Source organism: Aythya marila, assembly GCF_965140915.1.
Source record: "Aythya marila genome assembly, chromosome: 3".
NCBI classification, from domain to species: Eukaryota; Metazoa; Chordata; class Aves; order Anseriformes; family Anatidae; genus Aythya; species Aythya marila.
Genome location: NC_139044.1, coordinates 59,534,287 through 59,551,367, shown reverse-complemented (window position 1 = coordinate 59,551,367; position 17,081 = coordinate 59,534,287). Strand labels below are relative to the sequence as shown.

At 38.0% G+C, this 17,081-nt stretch overlaps 1 protein-coding gene across 1 annotated transcript in view; it reads left to right on the top strand.

The window, feature by feature from the left end:
• The window catches only part of ME1 (malic enzyme 1), a 174,100-nt gene that overhangs the window by 149,866 nt on the left and 7,153 nt on the right, over window positions 1–17,081 (top strand). The window contains exons 9-11 of the mRNA XM_082755588.1: window positions 1,271–1,384; window positions 13,590–13,695; window positions 16,301–16,443. Coding sequence (XP_082611714.1) covers window positions 1,271–1,384; window positions 13,590–13,695; window positions 16,301–16,443 — 363 coding nt within the window. The remainder of the gene's footprint in view (window positions 1–1,270; window positions 1,385–13,589; window positions 13,696–16,300; window positions 16,444–17,081) is intronic.

Below are 17,081 nucleotides of genomic sequence, written 5' to 3'. Positions count from 1 at the left end.
TTTTGATACTAGTTTTTCAATATAAATTTCTAAGCTACTGGCACACAAGTGAAGGCTGTATTTATATACCAGACGACAGACACATTGTAGATGAGGCAAGTCTGCAGTCCCACAAAGGCTTTTGAAAAACATTATTCATAATCACAAAACCCCTTGATAGGTGCAGTAGAGTAACTCAGCTTTGTGTAGTCCAAGTATTTTTAATTAGATTCAAAATTTGCAGCTACTGAGATCAGGTCTGTAATTTTCAGAATTATTTACATCCATGTCTGTTGTATGTCAACACATTTTTACATCAAGATTGTCAGTCTCTGGAGTTTCTTCCCATTTTTGTTCCGTGTTCAACAGACATGAATCTATGGTCTAATGTTTTATTATTATTTTTATTTTGTATTATTTTATTAGTAGTAATAGTAATGTCAGTGTGCCTGTTGCTGCAAAGAGATAATGGTAGATATCATTCCAGCCTGGGAAGCTCATTCCTAAACAAACTATGTATTTCCTAAATAAAACTACCTATTTTTTAACTGTTAGGTAGAAATAGGGGAATCACACTCACTTGATTCTCAGTGAAACTGAATAATAAAGAACAAGAATGAGAATTGACCCCATTAAAATGTATGAGTTAGTAATCCAAAATGCTGAGTGGTCTGTTGGTTCATTTTGTTGCCTGCTTTTCAGTCAATACCTGTCTTTGGTGTGTTGGATAAAATATAAAATCCAGTAAGAATGATACGTTTCAGCAAAATATTGATAAGTGATTTTTTTCTTGCCCCTGCTTTCACTGGGAGCACAGCCAAGTCTAGAGTTACAAAACACATGAACAGTAGGTAAAAGGAGACTTACCTTCTTGATGGACATGTTAAAGAAAGATAAGGAGCAAAAATCCTTTTAGGACTGTATTGTACTTTCTGGCATGCAGTGTGGTTTTCCTTGGTTTAAATTGTGAAATAAAAATCTAATGAACAAAAAAAATATTCAAAGCAGAAAGAATATTTAATTATTTTGGTATTATTATTTGGAATAAATATTAGTTGTAACATTACAGTTTGTTTATGCTATCCACACTGCAAAGGCTGTTAAGATTTATCTATACCTTCCAGTATGATTTCTAACTACCAAATATTAGTATTTACTTCATGAAAAAATAATTCAATTTTATTGTTAAATAAAATTAAATAATTTATTTAAAATAATGGTTAGAGGAAAGAAGTCAGCAAGGGATTTCTTTCATTTCTGGTTTCATATGCTTCTTTTCTTTTTCCTTCAGGCTGCGCTGGGGATAGCAAACCTCATTGTCATGGCTATGGAAAAAGAAGGAGTATCTAAAGAGGCAGCTGTCAAAAGGATATGGATGGTTGACTCAAAGGGCTTGATAGTGAAGGTAATACAATTTTCTTAGAAACTTAATGATAGTTATTTGCAGTCTGTAGATAAAGGCAAGAGCATATTCTTTGTAAAAACAACTACAGCAGTTTCTCCCTCTTGACATAGCAAGCAGTTTTTCTTTTCTAAAGCGTATTAAATGACTGACAGACTTCCCTGTTACTTCAAGGGGAGTGTGATTGTGCCTGGAGTTCCTGCACCATTTCTGTTAGGGATGATCACACGATAAAGAGAATTTTTCAGCAGTTCATTAAAATGATATGTAAGGAAAGAAATGTTCAACTCGTGGGGTTTAATATTTCCCATGTTAACACAATTATTATTTGTAAGCACAGTCTTGTATGAAGATGCTCATGTATATGCTATTAGGATAGCATTCAAGATTCTTTTAAAAGGAGCAAAAATATTTTTGAAGGGAATATTTTCCTGGTGTTGCAAACATGTCATCCTTCTGTGAGAACTGAGATGTATTGCATCAAATAGCTTCTATGCACAGCGATATAGCTCATGTTGCAGATGTTGCGGTCTGCAGTGCTATCAACACTGCTCAGAATTTGAAGTTGCTGAGAGACTTCATCAGTCACCCTTACCTCATTCCTTCTGTGTGCCAAAATAAAGAAACATATGTATTCCATGTGCCAGAATAAAGAAACTGGTATGTTTTAAAAGGTGGTTATGTATTTAATAGTTTGGGAGCTACTTAAAAGAAATATATGAAAGGCTTGTTGGCTTTGCTTTTTCACCTTACATATTGGTTAGCTTTGTTTATGGTGATCTTTGTTCATGCTGCAGTCGTGCTGTGTTCTTTAGCTCTCTGATATTTAGGGTATTTTGTAATTCACATGACTTTGCATCAGGAGCATGCATTCTGCAGTCAATATCTGTGCTGATTTATTAAACAGCATCACAACACCTTTCACTCATCCTGATACAGGGAAAAAAGTAGGATCATAGGCACTGAGATGGGAAAATACTGTGAAGGTCATCTTGGACACCTCTTGCATAAAAGTAATCTGATCAGAAGAAAACTGGAACTTGCTACTGTGTAAGATACAGATGGTCTTCTGTTTGCTTGTTTGTTTTTTTTAATGAGTGTTTTTAATGCTTTTGGTGTTCATCTAATAGTTGTAATGTACTTTGACATCAAACACAGATGAATGTATCTTGTATCTATGTATCTTTGGCTGTTGAAACTTAGAGGTTGCCCAACAAGAACGATACCTTGCCCAATTTCCTCCTCCGTAGGGACAGGGAATGTGATTACAAAAATAATACAACTGGGCTAAAATCACCTCCTGGTGGGTGTTACAAAAATTGACAGACACGAGCAGAAATAGAAGAGCTTCACAGACCTAAAGCAGTAAACCTGGTCTCAGTAGTGTGGCTGTCCTGCTGGGGTGGTTAGAAAACCCTTCTTCCCTCTCTCTTGTTCCCTCCTGCTGCTGCTAATTTGCTAGTCAGCCGAGAAGCCTTGCTTGTTGCTCTTGGTACCCAGCACCTTGCTCCCTTCACAGTTTCCAAATTTTCAGTACTTTGGTGACGGTATACTTTCCTCACCACCTTCTAGCTTCAGTGCTCTCAAGCAGGGCCAAAACCAATCAGTTACTGACACGGTCTGTACCTTCCTTTCTTCTGCTTATTCTTTCTGGTGGGCCTTTACTTGGGTTTTGTCCAAAAAGCAGTCCACTGAATTTCATGTCCTGCCTGGAGAATATTTGTGAACTGTTTGCGATAGCCAGACATAACAGTTGTCTGAGATAGATTAGGGCTGACCACTACTTGGCTTGCTCTGGAATTTGGGACCAGATGTTGATGCAAGCAGTGGGAGCCGACGGTGCACATTTTGAGTCATTGCTGGTTGTCCTGGAAGACCTGGAAGTGTCGGCCTCCAAGTCTGGCAGAGCTGGGGGGGCTAGAGAGCGGTTGGCCACTTCCAGCTGTGGTGTACGTGATGGCAGAGCCAGCTGGAGCTAAACGTTTGGGAGACTTCAGTGCCAAGCCTGAGATGGGCAGGAGAAAACTCACCTTTGGCTGAGGGCTCCGCAAGTCTCATCTTGGCTTTCCTCTGTAGCTAGATGTCCCCCCCCCCCCCAAAAAAAAAAAAAAAAAAAAAGTACACAAAAAAAAAGTCCTCCCAAATAAAAAGGAAATATAACTTAAGCCTCTTGAAGCTTGTGATTTAGCTGCCAGGACGTCATGCTTATAGGAAGTAAATAACTAAGCTCTTCTTGATTCATTTTCTGGCCTGAGAGGGAATGCCTTGATTTAGGTACACGTAGAAAATTATTCTGGCTTTAGGTGCTGCAAGACTTGAGGAACTTTCCAAACACTTAGAAATGAGATAAAAGAATGAGGAACGTTTTTGAGAAAACTGAACAATGGGAAGGGTTCTATTATCAGAAACCTTTTCAGTATTGCCAAGAGGAGATGTGTCAAACCACAGAATAGCTCACCTGTTAACAGCTTCTGGGTAAACTGAACTGACTGTTATTTCTTCCTGCTATCAAAGGTTTATCAAGGAAACCTGTACAGTGAGAGTCCCTTAAGATTTGTCCTATCAGAAACTGTCTGATTCAAAGAAGTGTACTGCAAACAGGGAGATCTTTCCAGTCCTACAAATATTCTGGGCTGTTGCTTTAGCAGTATGTGAAATAACAGAGCATCCAAAGATTCGGCAATTACTTTGTCCAAATAAATTATTTTTACATTGTTTTTATTCTGTTCTGTCCTTTGATCATTAATTTTGCAATGTATGATTATAATCATTGTTTCTCCTTTGATCTGCTTTGCATAGCATTTCAACTAGTACAAACCAAAGAAAAATAACTTTGAAACTTTTGTTGGCCTGAGTATGAACAGCTTCCACCTTTTCTCCCTCCCCCAGCCCCAAAAGCTGCCACGAAGTCACTTAGTTGGCTTTTGAGGCTGATTTTTCCTTTGTGGGTTTTTAATTGTTCATGTACAGCTGTGTTTTCATTTTCCTGTGTTTTATTTTTTTTTTTTCTTTTCCCCTGGGAACCATCTTTCTTCATTAAACTGAGTTTGATGACCAACTTTTCTGCTATGTTGTGGTTAAAGAGTTGGTGGTGAAGGTTACATTTATTATACTGTCTATAGTTTTGTTCTATTATAGACCTTATAATGCTCATATTCAGGAGAGCACTTTTTGTTTGTTCATTTGTGTGTAAAATATGCTTTATACACCTTTTGAAGCTATCGTTCTCCAGAAGTGGATGAGGAAGGCTTGCAGATCATATTATGATCAAAATTTTGTCACTTGAACAGTAGGAATTTGCTCTTTGAAACAGACATCACTCCTCTTGAAATGCCTGTCCTACCTGTCCCATTCAGACAGAAATTTAATATTTGACTGAAAGATATTCTTAAAGTTGCTTTTGCACTCTTGTTTATTTGGAGATCATGTAGAAGTAGTTGGGATATCTTCAGTTATGACTTCTATCATAGGGACTGACTGATGAATGTATATTTACCTCTGTGAACACACTGATGGGTATTGTCTCCCACATTCCTTTTCTTTCCCACACGCTATTCCTATTTTTATTCTGTTAATCACACTATGCATAAATGTGTGATGTGTTGTGAATGCATTTGGTGTCTACTTTAAAGCTGCCATAGTGCTAGGCTCAGCTATGTTAATGGCCAAATCTTCACCCACAAACATCAAAGACAGTGAATTTATTTGTGTCAAGTGGCTGAGAAGAGGCAGAAAGCAAGGGACAGTATTGAGATGTTCCTTTGGGTGAGTTAATCCAGTCAAAAAAGAAAAAGATGAGGCTAACCACTGGCTGAGGATTTTAGTTAGGTACTGCAAAACCTTCCTGCGAGATAGTTGTTGAACTGCCTGGAGGGATCATGCAAATGTAAGGCACTTTTAACATTTAAAGGGACTCAACAGAATTCCTCCCTCTGCCAGGGATGGATGACAAGCTGGTGGGAGTGTTCCCATGCTGCAAAATGTAATCTACTTCTCCTGTGAAGTTCACCTGTAATTTGCAAGAAAGCCTACATGTTTTTGTAATGACACAATCCCTAGTGCAAAAGTGAAGTTCATCATATAGGGATGATGCCACCCTTTGTTTTGAAGAGGGTGTTAACATGGAGCAATGTTGCTTTTAACAGTTTTGTACTCCATGTTTTCTACTTCAGCACATCAATACTTTTGTCTAATTGAGTGCCTTTTATTTTAAATGTCCATCAGATGTGTGATTTCACCCCCTGTAAGACTGCGGATCAGTCTGGGAGAAGCCCAAACTGAATGTCAAGCACCATTTAGCATCAGCCAAGGTTGGGTAGTTGAATGCTCCAGAACATCAAACTGTGTAACAGGAGGGCAGCAATAGCGACCAAAACTTAATTTCTGTGATTCTAATTAATTAGGTTGAAGATACCCAAGTATCTGTAGATAATCTCCTAAAATGTTTTCAGAGGAATGTAAACGCCCCTCCTTTCCCCCTTCCTTCTCCCATTTGAATATCCCTGGCAAGCCATTGCTCATACAGTACAGGATTAACATTTAGAGCTCACAGAGTCGGGTATTTTCTTCCACTCTGACTATGATTGTTACTGAATTTTTCATGTGCTCCCAGTCAATTTTAGAAGTAATCACTTAAAAAAAAATAATGGGTTTGATAACCCATTTGATAACGGGTTTAATGTTAATTTTTATATACCACTTATTGTTATATCTGTCTCTTGGGCAATTTTTTAAATTATTTCTGCCTTGCACGTTAGCAAAGATGCAGTGTCTGGGTTATCTCCAAGGCACCATCATCACTTAAAGCAGTTTCTGCCTTGTTTTACTCCTGTACTATCCCAGCAAAGTACTCTGTTTGCTTTTTCAGTTACTCTTATGTCTGGGGAATTAGTCTGTGCAATTTCACCGTGAATTTATCTTGATCTATATGAAGTATAACTGTTGCAGAAAGGAAATGCATGAATTTGTCCTTGAACACTTGTGGCAACGTTCACTCGTACTTGAACAGTAATCTATGAAAACAACTAAGTTAAGGCAAAAGGATGATTGGTGCAGTATGTTCAATTAATACCCATGTTATTTTCTCTAAATGTGAAACCACAAAAAAATGGGGTGTTAAATTTATTAGCATACAGCTATTTCTTCTTTGACACCACGTTCCTTAGATGTTCTGATGAGATGATGCCTGATCTGGGTGGTTTATGGTTTCTTACACCCACGCTCTGGTATTGCAATGAATTAATTGTTTTGCTCCATTGTGTTTCTGTTGTTCTGTGGGCTCCTTACTTGCTCTGCTTCTCAGATCTTATCTTCTTAAAATAATTGTCTTTGTAACCTTTGTCCTGCCTGTTACCCTTGTGTGCTTATTTATATGGGAAGTGTATTTTGCATGCTTGACAGGACTGAAATCTTCTAACAATGTGTTTTTTAGTCGACACCAGAATTATATTTCTTACCTAAATCTTACGTTTTACTGCCAACAATTATGGCAGTATCTGGTCAGAACGTTGTGTGTTTTTTTTCGGTTTGATGTTGTTTGTTTGATTGCTTGCCTGTTTGTGTTTTCTTTTTTTAAAAAGAATTGGTAGCAAACTGTATTAATTCTGCCTCCAAGATTTTTAGTTCCTAAATGAGCTAACACAGGAATGCCTGTCACCTGCAAGCCCTTGAGCTTCATTGGCATGTGACCAATGAGTTTTATCCATACCTTCATGTTTTTTTCTTCCATTTTGCTCATTGCTGTAACTGATATATATTCACCTTGAAGTCTGGCTATGGAGGGCATCTCATAGGTGCTGCCTACAGTCCTCCGTATAGTGTACCAGCAACCTACAGAAAGAGTTGAAGCCGTGTAGAGATTATCTCCCAACAGAGAGATATTACACCATCTTCTCCTGTGACTCTTAAATAAATCTTTTTCTCCCTTCTTCCTTGATGCTTTAATTTTTTCTTCTGCTTTAAATTCTACAATAAGGAACTCACAGGAAACATGCAAGTTAAAAACAAACCCAGAAACTTTTCCAGTTGGAAATGCTCTGCTTGCTAATAAACCACTTTGCTTTTTGGTCTTACAGTTCTCATGTTCTTTTGTGGTTCTCATGTCTTCAGTATTTGAGAACCTCAGATGAATTTATTAATTCATCTGTGTACTGATCTCTGTTCTCTTGTTTAAATAAGCTGCAGTTGACACAGTCAAATAGAGGCAAGTGTTTATATAAATAGATTTGTGCCTCCCTGGTTGAGAGACGGGACGAGTGCCAGCGCTGCCTCTAATGTGGGACAGTGCAGTCGTCAGGGTGCTCTGGCTTATTCTCAGCTGCCTCCAAGCTGATGGAAATAGCAAGTCTTGGAGAGCTTCCAGCCATGCCTCTATGCCTCTTGCCTCGCTGCTCTGCTCTTCAGCCTTGGTACGTGGGGCAACCCCTGGGAGACCAGTGCAAACAGGCCATGGCATTAGACTTCAAATTGGTAGCATTTGTGAGATTTGCCTCTTCATTTTTTTCACTACCTCGTATATATAATCTGCTGTGCAGCCTGGGCTCTTGTTTGTACAGCTGTTTTCGATGAGTTTTCTCAGGGTTTTTTGATGGGTCAGTCTTGTTTATTAGCTCACCCTCCGTTTGGTTCTATAGCTTGATATGAGTAAGTTTCTGTGGAAACTGTGATGATGTGCGCTTGCTTGAGGCCTGATCCCAGCATCTCTTCTGCGTGTTGTGCTGCTTATCAACCACGGTAACTAACAACTGAAATAAAAACAACAAACAAACAAACACCAAAAAAAATCTAAAAACTTCTATCAGCTCAAATCAAAAATACAAGCAGTTTTTCATAAAGCTCTTAACTACCAAGTTCTCTTACCTCATTTTGCTCATGGATTCAAAATCCTGGTGTCCAAGTCTTGCTATTAATAACAACAATACTAATATATAATAGCAATGGCCCTCTCTTACCCATAAGGGAGTAGAGATGTTTTAGGATTGCCAAGATCTTTCGTATGTAATGTCACAGAGAATCAGAGAATGCTGCTATTGTTTCTTTATCTCTGTACTTCATCTGCTGACTTAACACAGTCCACATTGTAACTCATTTGCTAATAAAGAATTTAGCTCATATTACTTTCCATCTGAGATACCACGGCTAGTATAGCAGCCTATCTGTTTTCAGGTTGCTTCGTTCTCTTTTGTTCAAACCCAAAGTATCCCGTAGGTTTCTTGGTACAAAATGATACTGTGATAGAGGCAATATTTTTCCCAAAAAAAGTCATTTCTGATATTTTCATTGAGTCTTTGCACTTAGGTTTTATTAATATTTTTGAGCATGTTTAACTCTTCACCTTTGGCAGTCTAGTGAAGGTGTATTGCGTTGTTTCTCTGGGCAGGCTGTGTACACATTAAAGAAGTTCTGGTTGTCTTCCTAGTGTTTCAGTATTTAGTTTGAGGCTTTTTATTCAAGCCAATTTCTTGTGATGCACCTAGCAAATTACCTCTTCTATAAAAGTTAAGGAAATAATATGGGAATATATAGCATTGAGAGATTTATGTAATGAAATGTTGGCTTTATTTTCTTCTTTTTCTGTGTATTTATTTTTCATTTCAATTCTTGGGATGCAGAATACATTTAGGAAGCTGAAGCAAGAAGGATATACAACCTGATGCAGGAAAGGTTCTTGTTATACATCATAGAAAACATATTAATACCATTTAAGATTACTGCTGTCTGAAGTAGATGAGTCTTCATACCTCTCTTTGAACAACAGTGCTCCTGGAAATGCTTCTGGAAAAATTCCTCTACTGCGTGGCAAGCATGGAGTCCCACAGTAAAACAGTGCAAATGTATTGAGGCTTGGCGTACTGAAAGGGATGCAACTTTAGATTTTTATTTTTATTTATATTTTGTGGTGGTCCTTTGGGGACCCAGGAGTTGGACTCGATGATCCTTGTTGGGTTCCTTCCAACTTGGATATTCTGTGATTTAGATCACTGATTTTCTGTGCCCTTTCCATTAAGTGAATGATTTTTAATAATGCCAAATGGGTAAGGTAGTGGACTCGGAAGACAAACAGAAACATGACCAAAGATGTTTTCACATAGAAGTCTCAGAGCACCATACAGAAGCCCAGAGCTCATTGAAATTCTTTCTTAGTGTTAGAGTATTTTGAATTTTACCTTCCCCTGTTGGAAGAAGAAGGGAAGTACCAGTGAGCTGCGTGCCGTGTTAATGTGCTAGGATTATGGAGACACATGCAGACCAGAGCAGTTTCTGATTTATGCTGTCGTGCAATGATCCTCTCCAGCTCATTTCCCAGCAGCAGATAGCCAGAGTTCAAAAGCTGGCTAAGCCAGAGCTGGAAAGGGAAATGTCAGAAGATGGGCTTGGGGTTTCTGAGAGGATTTTGAGCCAGTGCTGCTCCACGCTGACAGGTCCATCCGCAGGGCTTCTCTCCTGAGTCAGGAGCAGAGAGTGCAGAAAGTGGCAGGAAGCCAGAATCGAGACTTCTGCCTATTGGCTCCATCCTTTCCTCTCTGCTGTCTGACAAAAGCTCGGTGAATTCCCTTTTTGTCCATAGGTGTTGAGGGGAGACATGCCTGGAGACCTCTAATAAATGGACTGGCAGCCTCCTCGTTTGAGGCCAAACATGCAGAACCAAATTGCTTCTTCCTTCTTACAAGCCACAGATTGCCCTGTTGGCAGCGCACTGAAGGATGCTCGCAGTGCTCTTGCCACACCTAGTATTTTTGCTGAACTTCTCATTCCCCAAATTGGCAAATTCATATCTAAAACGCTGTCCCCTGAATTAGCAGAGTTTTGTAACCAAATCCCGTAGTTTTTAGGGAAGCATTATGTAGCTTCCCTTAGGATCACTGAATTTACAAATAAAATACAGTTCTTAGAAGCTATTCATATATACGTGTGTGTGTGTGTATATATATGTGTGTGTAACCCCAACCCTAGAATTTCTTTTACAGGCATTTTCCAAGCAAAAATCTCTATGTACATAGCTGTTGTTATTTTTGCTAAGCCACAGAATTTAGTATTTCATTCTTAGTTAATAGGCTAGAAAAATATTTACTTGGAGACATGATTCATTCTGAGTAATGGGATCAAGCTAATTGAGACCAAAGCCAAATAAAGAAGTTTATTTTTTTTTTTAATTTTAATTTTTTTTTTTTTTTAATTAGAATGGTAGAAATTAAAGGTGTGAAATTAAGATAGGGCAGAAGGGAATCTGAGTGTAAGCTGCCCCACCTTGCTAGCAATAGACTTGGTAGCCAATGGCCCATGAAGGGTTGCAGTGGACCACATTCTGCTTACTTTTTAAGTACTCCTTGCAGCTAATTTAATGAGAGACAATCGTCATGGTCACTAGGAAATGGGGCTTTGAGTCCTTGGTGTTATCCATGAGTGTGTGAACTGCTCTTCCACCATCTTAATTTTAAAATGTTGAAGTATCTCCTTCAAAAGCCAACCAAATGTAAGACAGTACAAAGAGGTAACTGTTTCATGCAGGGTTATGGTTATTTTCATTTTTGTTTTAGTGAAAATTGAAAATAAAAGAATGCCAACATGCTTCTTCACAAAGATGTCCCAAAAATCTGCCTGTTCCCTTGTCCAGAGCTGAAGATCCTGGAGACCCTGAGCACCTGAGACAGGCTGAGGAGCGAGCTGGCCCCATGTTGCAGCTCCTAGAGGGGATTTCTTTTTTTCTTGGGCAGCCTGTTGGAGGCTGGATTCTAACACCAAATTGAAAATTGACCTCCCCAGTATCTTCCTGATAAGCAATTAAGAAGCCAGTTGAAAAAGTAACAGAAGAAGGGGCAGTTTGCCAAGGCACCTATTCCCAGATGGTCAGGGTAAGCCTTCCTCAAAGTCAGACTCCGTGGAGCACTTCAAATTCCAAAAACCAGCCCATTTTAATGGAAAAAAATATATAGCTTTTATTATAGCATTCTAAGTTATTTCTAGCAACAAGGTTTTGGCCTGGATTTTACAAATTCATTTGTTCTTTGGTGGCTAAAAAGAAAACTTCATGTTTTTTTTTCCCCTAAAGATATTAAGGGGAATTCCTGTTTTAAAGCGAGGCATCTAAAATGTGTGTGCATAGACTGTGGTGACATCTGCTGGAGTAGTGGGAAATGGCAGACTTCAAAATTTGCATTGACAGAGCGATTCAAGCAATGCGGTGCCAAAAATTGTTAATGTTGTGGCATTCTCTTAAGCCTGAGCAGTTTACATTTACCCACAAAGGAAACCAGGTGCCTGTATAGCAGGATTTCTGTGGTAATATTTCCAAGAGGACACTTAAGACCTGTATAAATACATGCAGACATAACCCTCTTAATTTGAAAACTATGTATTTTGGTCATGAAAAAAAAGAAAAAAATCTGTAGAGGAGGATAAATCTCTGGAAATTCCTTGTAATCAGGGCTGAGTCAAGAAAAGCTGGTATCCTGTGAGGCAGAACAGCTCAGCTGGTCCTGACCACATAACAGACGTACCCAGCTTCCTGTGGTACCCTCTGGAAACTTTTCTTGCAGTTGAAAATGAAAAATTGCCTCCCATTCGGTATACCAGCTGGTGTGGGTTCTGCCTGAGGAGCAGCAGAGGAGCTTCAGTGATGCGATTTGCACGGTGACACATTGCAGGATCTTTTTCTGAAGTGCAATAACAGGTCATTTGTTCTCATTAAAATTAAGCAAAAAATGCTATTAAAAGAAGTAAATCCTGGCTTGAATCCAACAGTATGCAGGGTCCTAAGCTGAGTCAAAGTTGCCAGATTGACAGGCTTCAGAGGAATCATGGAAATAATTCTGTTCCAGTACTTCAGCGTAGTTTTAGTGAACTTGCTGGGATTAGGGAAATTTTTGTCTTGTCAGTTGGTTACGATGGAGCTGGAGATGCAAGGGATATGTATGTTGTGGATGTGGATGAGTTGTTCTTATCCCGTTGTACTGAGTCTGGTAAAACCACCACACCCATCCCCGGAGGTGTTCAAGGCCAGGCTGGATGGGGCTTTGAGCAACCTGGGTCTGCTGGTAGGTGCCCCTGCCCATGACAGGGGAGTTGAAATTGGATGGGCTTTAAGGGCCCTTCCAACCCAAACCTTTCCGTGATTCTATGTTTCTGTGTATCTGTTCTTAGCTACTTGGTTAAAATTATGTTTAACATCCTATCTTCCTCATGTACTTCCCTATGTATCTACATCCTCTACTACTTGCTGAAATTGTGAGATGTTTGAGGGTCTGGCACTGCCTTTTAGATTTATGTTTGAAAAGTGCCCTCGCAGTGATGTTTTCTGAGGCATAAGAACAAAATGAGTGGTGGAAGCATGCACATTGTAAACTGTTCTGCTGATATTTTTAAGTGTGTGTGTATAGACATAGGTCCACATGTTTAGAAAATGTAATTTTCATAAGATCTGGCCCCTTCTTGCCCCCCACTCCATGTTACCTTGAGCTTGAAGCCTGTTTGCAGCCCAGTCAATGTCAGTGCTGTTCTGTAGCCCTTTTTCCTGCATCTATCATACTCCATTTGGAAACCCTGGTGGGCATCAGTGGAAATTGCCAGTATAGGTCAAGTTAAAAGTTGTTTCACAGCTAAGTCAATTTTGTTAATACAACAACAGTGTGCCAGACAGCTGATTATAATTATGGCTAGAATGAATGAATGACTGAAATATAAAAAATGCGGAGCAAAATATGGTCTCCCCGATGCTTCCCCACCCCATATAGTCTGTATCCTTTTAGGGTAGAGCAAACCTGAAAAAGCTCAGAAACTAAGGTAGGATAAGTTATGAATCTCTCTGTTCCAGCACTTCTGTGCTGTTTGTTATATAAATATATTTGTGCTTCATCATTAATAACGTTAAGAGTTTGACCAAATGTTAACAGTTGTGAAAACTTTAAGAATTCTTCAAAGAAGAAACTTGTGATGATTTTGTTTAATTGTTAATACAGTTGGGTTCTAGAGCTTTTATGAATATAAAATAAAATTAATTTAACTTACCTACTTCTCAGATAAATAGATTTGTCCTAAGCATGTTAGCTGTATACACAGTAACTTTTTCTGATATGTTTTTTTTTTAGGTAGACACCAAAGCAGGAATGAAAATAGGACATGTTAAACCAGATACTTTAGAAGCTGATTATCCCAGGATATCAGGTTCCAGTAAGCTTATAATAAATGTCTTTTTCCTTCTTCTCTCACTCAGGGGCGTGCCTCATTGACAGCTGAGAAAACTCGATTTGCACATGAACATGCTGAAATGAAAAATCTAGAAGATATTGTTAAAGATATAAAACCGTCTGTGTTAATAGGTAATTTCTTTTACTTTAAAGCAATGACCTTATTCTTCCTTTGAAAAAAAACCGGGGACGTGATTTCGTCTGAAGACAAGATCAAGTTCCTCTGAACAGAGTTTACCTTTGTGTTATTTTAGAAAACACTGCGTGCATAATGGACTTCTATTAAGCACTTACACAAATAGTGGCTATCCAAGCATGTAACACTGTTTTCACTCCAAACCATCCATTTTACAGGGGGGATAATCCAAGTTGTTTTAAACATCTAATACAGAACCTTATCACCTTCCTAAATTACTTGTGATCTGATGTGGACAGTGTAATACAAATGACCTCAAACTTAGACTGAGAAAACAGAGCTAAGCACATGCAAATCTATGTAGTTATGAGCCAGTTGCATCTGAATCTTCTTTTTCTTCATATTGGGGTCCCTTACCATCAGTTCTTTGTAAAAACGAAAACACAGATTTTACAAAGACTTTTATTTTGCAGGATTTTGATCTCAGTAAAGGATTGTTCATCTCGTTGCATTTTGTTTATTATATCTCAGTGACAGTTTCAGGAATAAACAGCAAATACACTTGAATCATTTCTTTATAAAACTTGAAAATTTATCTATCTGCCTAGTAAAATCATTCATGAGATGCTAGAAAATCTGAAATGCCACAGTGAAAATTATGCTACATGTTAAGAGCTACTTTTTTGAGTATGCCTTGACCGTATGGCCCTTGCTTAGTAAAATCAGCTTTTGACAATGGTGATAAATGAAACTTGGCTTAATGTTTTCTCTGCCGCATAAATATAAAAGAAAGATGCTGCATAAATATGTAAGACTACAAGATGGAGACTAAGTAGTCTAGAGAATTTATTTAGGAGCATACAAGTCTGAAGAAACTAGTGGAACTGAAGAACTGAATTTAAAATCAGTGATAGTTATATAGATAAACTTTTATCCACTTAAGTGTACATACTGAAGGAATATTTGCTGTAATGAAACAAGGATGTTTACTGTATGTAATATTTTCATATTTATACCTATGTAGCACTTTCCCTCGTGGCTGTATAAGGAAGGATCTTCCAACAGAAACAGCAATGAAAATTAATTCTTTCTTTTTTTCTTTCTTTTTTTTTTTTTTTTTTTTTTTTTCAGTTTGGGTGACTAGTTATTCAGTATCTTCCCTAGGCAGCAGGAGTCATGGGGAAATATGTTGATACTCCTTTTCTCAATATTTGACTTAACTCTGTCTCAGTAAATCCACCTATATTTCATTGCCTGCAATTGCTTGGGGAAAAGCCTTACCCTAGCTGGATCAAACACAAAGAAATTACTATTTTAATAACAAGGACAGAAAAATATAATTTTTTCTGGGCATTTTGTTTTAACTTGAATGTTGTCATTCTTACAAATAGCTGTCCAGAAGCAGTTCTGGAAGACATTAAACATTTGGCAACTGCAGACTTAACCAGAAACAAAGGTGTATAACAGGTCCTTGTATAAGTGAGTCAAAATCATGACTGTTCATTAAACATACAGTGGCCCAGCTGATCTAGCAGAGCTTTTGCTTCTATGCATCCTTGTCTATTCATAGCAAAAAGAAAAAAGAAGTATGGAACAGAAATGTTTGAGCAAGAAATGATTAAACTTTGGGAGAAGTCATAGATTTGCACCAATTGCAAAGTTGCCTTTTTTTTTTTTTTAATTTCATTTTTTATTTTTAGCCAGGGAATAAGAACAAAGGAGATTTATTTGGATTCAAACCAAATGGGCCTTAGGCATCACTGTGCCCAAGTTAATACCTAAACCAATCCTCGGATTCCCAACTGATGTAGATGAGACAGAAATACAAGGTTACTTGGCATCTCAGAAACACAACACTCCCCCAGCTTTTGGCTGGTGAAACATCCGAGGTTCCAAATGCGATGCACTGGCTGCACTTCTGCCCTGTAGCAGAATCTGACTTAAATGATGTGCTTTCATACCAAAAGACTGTCATTTAGTCCCTGTAAAAAACATTTATAAGTGCAGACAGTATTGGAGAATAGAAAAAGCATTATTTTTAATCTCTTGTGAGATGGAAAGGGCTGCATTTTAAAAGATTGTTGCTATCAGGGAAGCCTTAGACTTGGAACTGGAGTGATTCATCAGTTGAGGCCGGAGATGACAGCATGACCAGCTTGTAGGAAGACTTTTATTTTGTTCTCTTCTTGTCATCAAAAAAAGTTGCAAACCAACACACTGCATTTGAGAGAAACCATTCAGTCTATTGCGTGAGACTAGGAGACAGATGCACCGATCTGCTCGGTTTGGGACTTATCTGCAATTAGGTGATACATTTCTATCATACGTAAAGGGCCTGACAAAAGCGAAGTGAGAAATTTGCCCAACAGTACAGGGGTGGATAGGTCCTGTCATATGTTTGGGATAACACTTAAAGTTCACTGTTGCAAAGTACTTTATAGAAAACTTTTTTTCTAACCATAAATGTTAAGAAAGAGGTTGAACTGCATTTTAAACAGGGAGGTGTGCAGTAAAAGAAACTGTTCTTCGGAGTGTGACGTGCATAACTTACCTTGAACTAATTACCTTTGTCTGCTTGTTGTGTGTGTTTTTCTTGTTTAGGAGTTGCTGCAATTGGTGGTGCTTTTACTAAAGAGATTCTTCAGGATATGGCTGCTTTCAACAAACGTCCTATTATTTTTGCTCTCAGCAATCCTACCAGCAAAGCAGAGTGCACTGCTGAGCAGTGCTACAAATACACAGAGGTAACCAAAGATGAATATGTCTGGTACATGTAATAAAAATTAAATCTTAAATTTTAAATGAGAGAAAGATAAAGGGTAAAATAACAAATATTAATAGTGTCTCTGTAGATAAAAAAAAATAGTTAAGTAGCATTTTTTTCAAATCTTACTGAGACAGTTTCACTTAAAAAAAAAAGAATAGGTTTTATTGGTGTAAAGCAAGACTCATTGTATTTATTATAACTGAAGTACCAGTAACTGTCCATCATTAAAGCCTTATGCCTGTTTTTGAACTGTACCATTTAATTAACACATACACAGCAGCATGCTTTTCATTTGAGATTTTATAAATACTCTTTAGGGTAAGAAAATACGTCAGTAAAGGAAATGGAATCTTTAAAACAAATATTAAGAATTGGGGTAATGATTGACTTCTTACAAGGATTTTTTATTACGGAGGCACAGGTGAAAGAGAACTGTGTTTGCTTATTTATTATTGTCGTACCTAAGTGCTAGGAAACGCATTATCCTGTAGTTCAGTCTAGAATTTGCCATGTATGATTAGTTGACTATATGTATGTTTTATAATGGCTTATGTTAGGATTTCTTGTCCAATATAGGGCAGTTTGAATGACAGTTTCAGTGTTTAAAAGACAAAT